This window comes from Saccostrea cucullata, unplaced genomic scaffold (genome assembly GCF_032062105.1).
Source record: "Saccostrea cucullata isolate Sc308-1 unplaced genomic scaffold, CSIRO_AGI_Scuc_v1 ctg841, whole genome shotgun sequence".
In the NCBI taxonomy this organism is placed as follows: domain Eukaryota; kingdom Metazoa; phylum Mollusca; class Bivalvia; order Ostreida; family Ostreidae; genus Saccostrea; species Saccostrea cuccullata.
The window spans coordinates 221,636-232,766 of record NW_026929628.1 but is presented as its reverse complement, the minus strand read 5'-3'; the positions used below and the strand labels follow the sequence as shown (position 1 = coordinate 232,766).

Here is an 11,131-nt window from a genome sequence, read left to right as displayed (position 1 = left end):
CCAACCACGAAATCAAATCCCCACGAACCAATATTTTTTTCCTAAAACCTCGAAAGTTTGACCCCACAAAAATAAGTGATGTTACAGTATGTACCAGACCAACAAAGTAAATTAAAAGTTTTTGCCTTAACTTTTTGATAGGTTTCTCAAGACATTCTGGAAAGTACTTTGCGGCGTCTTTGCGCATACATGAATGTTTTTTCAGATATATTGCAAAAATGAAATGGTAATCAGAAATTTAAAATCATTCAATTGTTCTTCTACATAACTCATTTTGTATACAGTCTATTCTAAGTTTTGTAGCTTTCTGCAATTTATGAGATGGATCCTGTTTAAGCGACTCTTGATAAGACCGTAACGCTCCGTGAAAGTCTCCCACAACATGCTGACAGATTCCTAGTATCTGCCAGGATATGTCTCTGCGACGGAAGGGAACGTATGATCCATCATCATAGAGCAGCAGTGTCTGTAGGTCTGTCAGTGACTGTAAACACTGAGATCTATTACCTAGTCTATAGTGAGATAACACTGACAACATTTCTACTATTACAAATGGTGGAATATGTAAATGAAGTGAATGCTGAATTGCGGCGGACTGTTCTAATGTTAATTCTTCAATAAAGCATATCCTAGGATCAAGTATAAATGACAATACCCAAGCATTTTTAATTCTCCTAGACAAAGACATGTCACTCACATATTCCCTATATTTACATCTGTCTCCCATACCGTTATACATAACATGGGGCTGGGATAGTCTTTGTTTTGTCAGGTTAGTTATGCACAGTGCTTCATTATATCTCCCTGTCCTATAGTAATACAAAGCCAAATACATTGAAAAGCATTATAGTTCCTATCTGTGATGACAATTTCAACATGTTGCAAAGTTTTCTGTCCAAACAGTAAACATATTTATGCTTAAAATATTGGACACTGTTTACAATCATGAAAGCTGCTTGAACAAGATACTCAGCTGTCCAGTATTGAAATGTCAATAATTGATAAGGTGACAGTGACAAATGAAACACTGTGTCAACAGATTTTAACAATAAAAATGTTGCTGCCAAATTAATATCAATTTTTATACTCCAAATTTCAATTAAGATACAACGATCATTACATGCAATGTCGTTACAATGTCCTTCTGATGAGGGGATCACCAATGATAGATCGTAAAGGGCTGGTTCAAGGATAGATCTGATTGTCGGACTTAGGAGTAAGCAGGACACGCCTAATCTGTAGTACTGATCAAGTTGTTCTAGAAGGGATTCACGCGCAGCACCGACAATTTTATTCAAAAACATATTATTCTGCGGAATAAAAAAGTTAGCAAATTTCCCACGATACACAGAGAGAGAGAGATATTTTAAACACAGCCAAAAGCATTTCAGTAGATATTTAGGACTCCAGTTTACATGTCCAACTTGCATTAACCAAAACATTGTAGTCTTCATGAAGTAAGAACACAGTAATGGTTCTTCTGCGTTCTTATTAATTACTTCAGTGAGAAATATTTTAAGAAGACCATAGCATATAAATTGGGTATGATTCATAGTGTACACTAGTTTTTGCTCGGCTAGAGAAAAAGACAATCTCCACTCTAAATCATTTCTACTGGTAGTACATTTACTCCCAATAGTCACACAGTGATAACCATTGTTTAGAATCTCTTTAAGCACACTTGCAGGGGGCCATATATGCCTAAGGCATCTTTTTATCCAGTTTTCTGTAGTACTTGGCCAATATTTGCAGCTAAAACAAAATGTTATATCAAATTGAGTAGATTCAAGGTAACCACTCATACAAGGACCATGAAGATATATATTTTGTAGACTGTGACTTTTATGTTGTGAGAGTCTTTGTCTCCATAAAAAACTAGATACATAAGTTTTTTCATTGAAAAAAATTATTGACGATCTGATGGATTCGGAGCAAGGTGGTGTTAAGAGCTGTAGTAGTGTTAAATCTAAAGCAAACTAGCATGGCGCGGCGCCATGCCCTTTTTTCTCAGCGCCATGCCCTTTTTTCCTGCGCCATGCCCTTTTTTCCAAAAATAAATTCAAAATTTCCGCCATTTTCTCGGTAAATATTGTTATACGGGCACTTTTTGGTCGATATACGGGCACTTGTTGATCTATATACGGGCATCTCTTACCTACATACGGGCACTTTTAATAACTATCAACAGAGACGCCATATTGAATTTTTTGTATTGACCTAATTTTAAAGACGACAATGCCGACTTCAGAGAGGTCCAAACGCAAGCGAATCGAAGAAAACGAGAAGCAAGCAAGGCAATGCAGACGGCTGTTCCAATTCTTCAGCAGGTATATTCTTGAAAATTGTTAATCATACATTGTTTCACGAAACAACTAACGTTATACAAACGATCAGCTGATCGGAATGACCTAAATTAAGTCGAAGAAAAGATGCACTGTTGGTTTCCAAAATGATTTGAAATTATAATAATTATAATTGATTAAGGTTTACACACAACCGTGATTCTGTTTCAGTTTATATTTTTGACAAATGATAATCAAATTCCTTGCACTAGGTCTATAGTACTACAATCAGAGGGTCGAGGTCAATGTTCAAAGTTCACGAGTTCATAATCATGATTATTGAAAAGACTATTTCAAGATGATATTTTTAACAATCTACATATATTTATATATATGATCAACACTGCATTATTTGTCTTAATTATTTGTAGTTATACTATAATCTATATTTATATTATAATATTACACCATGTCATTGTGAATAAATATGGTAATTTAGATTGAGAAGAGTTACAGAAAAGGTAAAAGATATGTTATTAACAATTGTTATAAGTGATTATGATTAATGAATGTGTGTTGAAATAAAGATTGGGAACAACAAAGGTGTCAATTAGCACCCAAGTCCCGGAGTGTATGTTAATAAAATTAGAGATATCCCAGCAAATAGCGAGATATCTCAAATGTGTGAAAGTCGAATGTTTTTAGGTATATAGAATTACTCAATCCATATCCAAGACAATACGGAACCTGCTAAAGCTTTTCACTCAGAATAATTATGTCCCCCCTCAAAGAAGAGAGGGCATATTGCTTTGCTGCTTTTGGTTGATTTGTCCATCATCAATTTTCGTTCATTTGCTTTAACAATAGACCCTTTTCCTATGACATATTTCGCTACTCATAAGAAAAATAGTGTTATCTTTAAGTTTACCTCAGTAACTAGTTTAACAAATTGAACTTCTTGAAGGGATCTAGGAATATTTCCCTAGGCTACAATATGATGGCTAAGGGGAAAAACTCTTAAGCAAAAGATTCATAGGAAAAAGGGTCTATTGCAGAGGTCAGGTGGCACGTATTGAAATGAAATTTGGTGTACAATTTTATCAAAAGAATATTGATGTCATTTTCAGTTTTGGGCATGATCAAGGGATTATGAATAGAGCATTAATTGCACCAGTGGAGTCTTATTATTATGTTTCATTATGTCACAATTATTTATTCACAATAACATGGTATACCGTATAAAATTATGTAATTACATGATTCAGTTTGTCACACTATTAGTATTAGATACCATATTACTGAGGGCAACATATACTATAGTTATGCAGTTTTAAGACAAAAAATTAATGAATTTTTAAAATATTTCAGGCCAGAATCACCATCCCTCTCGAGAGCTGATGAATCCCAGGAGGAGGAGATGTGTTCTTCACCAATGCCACTGCCAGACATCGATCTTCTAGATTCAACTGCAGAGCCAAGCACCCCTTTAGAGTCTAGGACAGAGTCAAGTGCCCTCCCTAACCTTCACGATTCCAGGACCCATGCTACATCTAGCCCAGTGACTGACCGTACCAGAAACAACTCGGGACACAAGATGAACTTTGACCCTAATTGGCAGATCAACCGACCCTGGCTCATCAATGAAGTGGAGTACAGCAGTGATGGTTTTTCCTTTGATGCTATGTACTGCAGCCTCTGCCGTAAATGGGACACCAAAGGCCGTAACAACAGCAAGGTCTGGAATACTACAGGTTGCGTTTCCACCCGCCTAGATGTTGTCACCAAGCACGAGTCATCTGAGATGCACAAAGATGCAGTGTTCAAAGAGATGGCAATGGACAAAGGCATTGAGGCAGCATTTGAGACCATGAACAAGAAAGAAATCCAGGCCTTAAAGGATGCCCAGAAAGTCTTGTACTTCCTGATCCAGCATAATCTACCATACCTGACCCTGTACGAGCCATTGATGGATCTTTGCATCGCACTAGGAGCCACAAATCTCCAACATCTGCCCAACACAAAGAATGCAACTTACAGAAGTGCAGCCACAGCCACAGAGTTCCTCGACTGCCAGGCAGAAGTTGTTGAGACCAGAGTGTCTGAAAGTATTAAGACAAGCGAGTCCTATGGTTTGATGGTGGACGAGTACACGGACATCAGTGCCAGGAAACATTTGGCCATGGTGTGCAGATTTGTCGACAACGGAGCATCCAGGCTGGCATTTCTCCAGGATGTTAAACTTTCAAATGGGGAAGCTGAGACCATTTACTCCGCAATGAAGGGTTATCTCGCCTCCAAGGAAATACCCCTGCGAAAGATGACATCCTTTGCCAGTGATGGGCCTGCAGTAATGGTGGGGAAGAGAAATGGGGTGGTTGCCAAACTTCAACATGACAACCCAGAAGTTCTGCATCTTCATTGCATGAATCATCGACTGCAGCTTGCTGTATCAAAGGCCTTCAAGTCCATCCCCATGATAAGCAACACAGATGAGCTGCTCACAGCACTTTTTAAGTACTACCATTACAGCACAGTCCGTTCAGAGAGCTTGCAGGCCATTCAGAATTTGATGAGGGAGACGGGAGAGTTAGAAAACCAAAACAACATCACGGTGAAGAGGGCTGTACACACAAGATGGTTAAGTCATGAGGCAGCTGTTCAGACTGTTAGGAAGTTGTATGCACCCATACTGACTGATCTTGAAAATGCGGTTGCCTCAGGACGGGATAAAGTCATTAGAGATGGAAAGGGAACCCCAGCAAGCAGCCTCCTTAAGATGCTAAAAAACTATGACAAGCTGTACTTTATCCATCTCCTTTGTGACATTTGCACATCCTTGGCCTCCCTTACCAGGACATTCGAAAGGGAAGATGTGGATCTTTCAATTATTGAATCGAGGGTAACAGCAACACTTTCAACCCTTAGGAAAATGAAAGAGAGAGACCCTCCCTTTACAAGCAAAGTTCCATCTGTTGCACAGAGTTTGGGAATTGCGACCAAGGATGACACTCACCAGACAATTCAGGCAGCCAAAAACCAGTTCATCGACAACCTGACGAGCAACATTGAGGACAGACTGGAGAATTCCTCCCTGATTGACAGCCTTTCTGTTCTCAACCTCAGTGCAGTTGACCCAAACAACCTTGCTTTCTATGGGGATGCAGCTCTTTCCTCCCTAGCAAACCACTTCAACCTGGACGAGGAACTCACATTACATGAGTGGAGTGAAATGAAAGAGTTTTTTAGGAGCAGCCTGGAGGTGTGCACCCCAAAGTACTTGCTAGACACCCTGACAAAGGCAAGAGCAACAACTGGAGAAATGTTTCCAAACATCAGGAGGCTGTTGGCTATTGCAGAGTCACTGATCATCTCCACTTCTGCAGTAGAGAGGGTTTTCAGCAGAGTGAAGCTCACAGTAACCACTCACAGGAACCGTTTATCTGTAAACACTGTCAGTAAGCTGTTGACTGTGGGCCTCAACACCAACTCAGTTGAAGACCTAGACCTGGAAAAGGTTGTGAAACTCTATCTGAGTAAGAAGAATAGAAGAATCCTCAGAGTCCAGCCTTCAAGTTCCAAGTGAATCTGTGCCTGAATAAGATGTGACAGTTAGTTCTTATTTACAGTGAGAAAAGAAACTCTTGTCAGTTGTGATATATGTTCTTAAAGTTGACAGTTTTTAAAAAGATTTTATTGATATTTTATTTTATGACATGTGACCTATTTATTTTGTTTTCTGAAAAATATTTAAAACTAGTCTAATTGATTTTTAGATTTTTGTGCAAATACTCTATGTCTTTCAAAGTTAACACATGCATAATATGTATTGATTATCTACCTCATTTGAAATGAAATGTGATATTTTTAAAAATGTATTTATTTATAACATGCCTGATTATTTATTAACTACTCTGAATTGTCCTTCAAGTATTGTCTTATCTAGGTAATAGTATCTAAGTGACAAAGACATTTTATCATTATTTAAAATAATGTATAGTACTAGTAGCTAGTATGAATTGAAGTGTCTCTCTTTTATAATGTTATGATGCATTATTTATTTTTTTTTGTTTTAATAATTTAATAGTAGCTAGAATGAATTGAAGTGTCTTTCTATATTATAAATGTTAAGATGCATAGTTTATTTAATTGTCATGAAACAAGTCATATTCATCATGTTCATATGTGCCATTTTTCATAAATTATAAATATATTGTCTCTGTTGAAATATGCAATGTTAAAAAAAATATAGATTTAATAAAATCATTGTGAATAAACACTTCTGTTTTCTCATTTCACAAGGTTGAAAAGTTGAAAAAAGGGAGCAACATGTTTTAACTTGTTAAAAGGCTAAAGGATTATTTATTAATTTATACTACGATAAAATAAAAGTGCCCTGAGATTGCCTTGCCGCGACGGAAAGTGCCCTTTTTAGCATATCAAATGTGTGCCCTTCTCAGATCCTGGATTTAACACTAGCTGTAGTCTAATAAAACCTGGAGATGTATCTGTGTCCTCCGTCAGTATAATATTATGATGTTTTGATGAATTGAAATTTCTTAGTTGAGAAATATCATTTATTAGTTTATTACAAGAAGACCATGCCATGTAATCCTGGTCCGATGTATCAAACCTGAACCCCTCCCTATAACTACCGCTAAGCATGGTTCTTTTTGAACAAGGGTCGCGTTTTCCCTGACAGGTATAACATTTACACATAAAATTATTTCTAAGCAGTAAGTCATCAATATCCGTTACATCCCTTCTGATGGCCACTTTACTCGGTGTTCCTGTCTTACGACTCAGATGTGCATATAGGATTTCTGATAGACGGGGAATGTGATCCATTCTGTAAATTAAGTATAAAGAATAAGTAATTATGGGTATGTATTCAGTTAGACATTGAAAAGTAAACAGCTTGTTTCTTATATATATATATATATATATATATATATATATATATATATATATATATATATATATATATATATATATATATATATATATATATATATATATATATATATATATATATATATATATATATATATATATATATATATATATATATATATATATATATATATATATATATATATATATATATATATATATATATATATATGTAGGACTCCAAAGTGCGATGGGACTCCAAAGTCCGATGGTCACGCCAAAGTCCGATGGTCTGCGCCAAACCCCGATGGTTTGACACGCCAGAGTCTGACGGTGCGGAAAACAATTAACGTTTATGACGTCATAGTAGCACTGCGCCCAAACCTCAATGCCGCGACGTGCAAAGGTCTTTAAAATAAATATAAATAAATGCGAAAACTAACCCTTAACTCTCAGGCAGGTGCGAGACTAACGCTCAAAAAGTGTGTATTAAGAATAACCTAAATATCTTGAGTTGGGGCAAGACTAACCCTAATCACTCGACTTGGGTGCGAGGATTAACCTTAATTCACTCGGGTTGTGCAATGCAAGGACTAACCCTAATCAATCGAGTGGTGTGCGAGGACTAACCCTAATATCTCTTAAAGGTGCTAGCAATAAGCAAAATCAATTATAAAATTGTATTCGAGGACGAATTCAGAAATGACGGCTTTTGAATGCAAGACAACGGCGTCAAGGATTGACGTCGGATTATTGTGACGTCATAAACGTTGATTGTTCATCCACACCATCGGACTTCGGCGTGTCAGACCATCGCACTTTAGCGTCGCGCGTCTCATAGGAAACGAGCCATCGGACTTTGGCGTAGCCATCGGACTTTCGCGCCTGTAAAGACAATGAGCCATCGGGGTTTGGCGCAGACCATCGGGGTTTGGCGAGACCATCGGACTTTGGCGTCACCATCGGACTTTGGAGTCTTACATATATATATATATATATATATATATATATATATATATATATATATATATATAGAGAGAGAGAGAGAGAGAGAGAGAGAGAGAGAGAGAGAGAGAGAGAGAGAGAGAGAGAGAGAGAGAGAGAGAGAGAGAGAGAGAGAGAGAGAGAGAGAGAGAGAGAGGCACATTCAAAAGTTAGAAACTAACTAACTTGATGAATAGGACCGTTTACACATAAAATATGAAAATCTACATTATATATGAAATGGATTTTTTTTGATTTTCTTTCAAAATATTGATTTGGTAAGATTATGCTATTATTATTAACAGTTTTTTCATTTAAATTCTTTTAATTTCAGAAGCGAATCATAGTATATAAATTTAAGTGCAGAATATCGGATTCGGATCACTTTATTAAGTAATATTTAAAGAATGTACAGTACAGGCAACGCGGATCCCGTATTCCCCGCGTCCCCGCCGCGGTATAATCACAACGCGGTATTTGGCCAGGTAGACAGGTAAACCGCGTTCCCTCCGCGGGAAATTCATTACTTACCTGTCCCCGCCGCGGTTAAATCATCGATCAATTACTGACAATTAGTATCGTAAACAAACGGGAGTTATCTCCCCGAATTGTAATTTGCGAATTTTCCCCGTAACCAAAAAAAAAAAAAAAAAAAAAACAACAACAACAAAAAAAAACGTGTGTTTATTAATAAATTTTTGAATAGAATTTAAACTAAGAAAAAATAAGTTTATTTTTGTTTCTAAGATTACATAACAATCCTTGAAATTGAATAGAAAATTATATTAAATTGTTACGTCTTTGCAATTGGTTAATTGTTTTGTGTTGTTAAGAATCTATCAAGAAACAAAATTAAATACTAGAAATTTAGTTGTTGTTTTTTTTAATTTTCATATGATAAGCAAACTGTAATAAATGTTGAACTCGGACTGTTTTTAAGTTTCGATAAACGATTTTCAGCATTCATTTGAAAAAAAAGATGTACATCTTTTTAAAAATGTACATCTTCATATTGTTTATTAATTAATTTCGATTTATTGTATATAAAATGTACAGGCTTTTTCTTAAAGTGTCAAATTACCGGAAAACATTCGATGACGAGCGTTTGCAATTACATGTAGTGGGCACGTGAACTTAAATTTTCTTTATCCAAGATATCAAGAAAAAGTTTTATTTTTCTTTATTTCTCATCGTTTATGTTCTGTTCCCAAATTAAGAAAACTTTACTTTATTTTATTTACCTCTTTTACATAAATGTGCAGGCATTTTTCTCAAATTGCCAAATGACCGGATCCGAAAGCATTCGATGACGAGAGTTAACTTTGAGCACGTGAACTTTATACAAGAGATCAAGAAAAAATACTGTTTTCACCTTCATATTAACATGATTAACATGTATTACTTTTTAAAACAATGTCTTTCTTTTTAATTTTAATATTCCTCGATTTTCGTGTTCAATAGATAAGATAGGATGTGCAGGTGTAATGATAAACTTCACAGACGAAATTATAGCTTATATTAATAAATATTCAACGCAAAAAAAAATATATTTTTGTTATCTTTGACAAATTCTGTTTCTTTGTGTATTAAGTATTAGCCGCGATCATTTCCTGTGTATAGGGATTAGCAGTGTCTGAGCAGGAAACGACATGCCCTGGGGGTTTCACACCTGTCTATTAGTATACCTTGGGTAATGCTCGCTGGATGTGCACATTGTTGTCTAGCCATTCAACAACACATTTGATTCATTATTTCATTGTTTCATTATTATTTCATCGATATCATTTTCAGATGCGATATTAGCCTTGGAATTTGTGTCAAATTATTGTTGCTTTTTTTAAACGGAGTGTATAAAAAGAATAAAAGTTAAAAAAAAAACTTTTAAAACAAATTAATGAAGTATTTGATATTAATTAAATCAAATAATGATCCATTACTATGTTATTTCGTGTCAGTTTATATCTGTACCAGTTAGAAGATTGAAAGAGAGAGAGAGAGGAGATAGAGAGAAGAAAAATATCACAATATTAAGGCACGAGCATGATCGTTTTTCCTCCTTTTTGATCTGTATATCAATTTATTAAGTCTAGCGAATAAAACTACTGCTGATTTATCAGTTTATTGACCATTTGTGGATTTTGTCTACATGTAAGTTTAATTGTTATTTATCGAGAGACTTGTTTATGATCCACTTTCTTCTTTCGTTTAGCATGTTTAGCATATGGACAAGACATGTAATTTGAATCACTTCCCTTTTTGTCGCCAGATTACAACGACAGATTTTGGTGGTAAAAAAAATGTATTTTTGTTATAAAATTTGATTAAGAAAAACACAGTATATTAAAATTGTTGAATTATTGAAAATATTTATTTGAAACAAAAAATTTGAAAAGGATTCGGTCTGCAACAACATTCTTTATTTCATGCATTTCAATTCATGAGCTACACATGAAGAAAAAAAAACGGCTTCGTTTTACAATGTCGTAGGAAAACGCATACAGGTAATACTCTCAGGTTACAACATCCTGTGTATATAGGTAGTATGTACACTAGACAGCGTCGTTCCCTCGGGGCTTCTCATCCGCTTCGAGTAAGCTCCACTCCACACCAAACTTACCTGAGGAAAACCGAACGGTTACACAGACTTCTGAAAACTTGAATCATGGGAACTTGCTGATTAAAATAAGTTAATTTCTGTGTTGTGTGTTCAGATATTTTAAGGGCCCATATTTGTGTTTGTGTTTTATTTAAGGTATCCGATCCATAATTCAATAAAAATTGATACATGGAAAGCATATGATTTATTTATTGAGTATTGATGATCACCCCATGGGGGATACAAAAACTAGGTCATCAAGGGTGATAACTCATAAGGAGAGATAACTCTGGATGTTTTCAAAATTTTTAAAATTTGATTCACAGCATTCATAAAATGACAGAAATGTATTAAAAACAATAAAAGTCAATTTAAATAC

At 35.5% G+C, this 11,131-nt stretch overlaps 2 protein-coding genes across 2 annotated transcripts; one reads left to right on the top strand and one right to left on the bottom strand.

The window, feature by feature from the left end:
• Nucleotides 1–244: 244 nt before the first annotated feature.
• LOC134281519 (uncharacterized) lies at nucleotides 245–2,197 on the bottom strand. Its single transcript, XM_062763974.1, has 3 exons — nucleotides 2,160–2,197; nucleotides 1,088–1,875; nucleotides 245–612 (listed from the first exon to the last, which is right to left on the bottom strand). Exons 1-3 carry the CDS (start codon nucleotides 2,195–2,197, stop codon nucleotides 245–247), a joined length of 1,194 nt encoding a protein of 397 aa, XP_062619958.1.
• A 33-nt stretch (nucleotides 2,198–2,230) lies between these two features.
• Nucleotides 2,231–5,865, top strand: LOC134281518 (zinc finger protein 862-like). Its single transcript, XM_062763973.1, has 2 exons — nucleotides 2,231–2,327; nucleotides 3,651–5,865. Exons 1-2 carry the CDS (start codon nucleotides 2,236–2,238, stop codon nucleotides 5,863–5,865), a joined length of 2,307 nt encoding a protein of 768 aa, XP_062619957.1. The 5' UTR covers nucleotides 2,231–2,235.
• The last annotated feature ends 5,266 nt before the right edge of the window (nucleotides 5,866–11,131 follow it).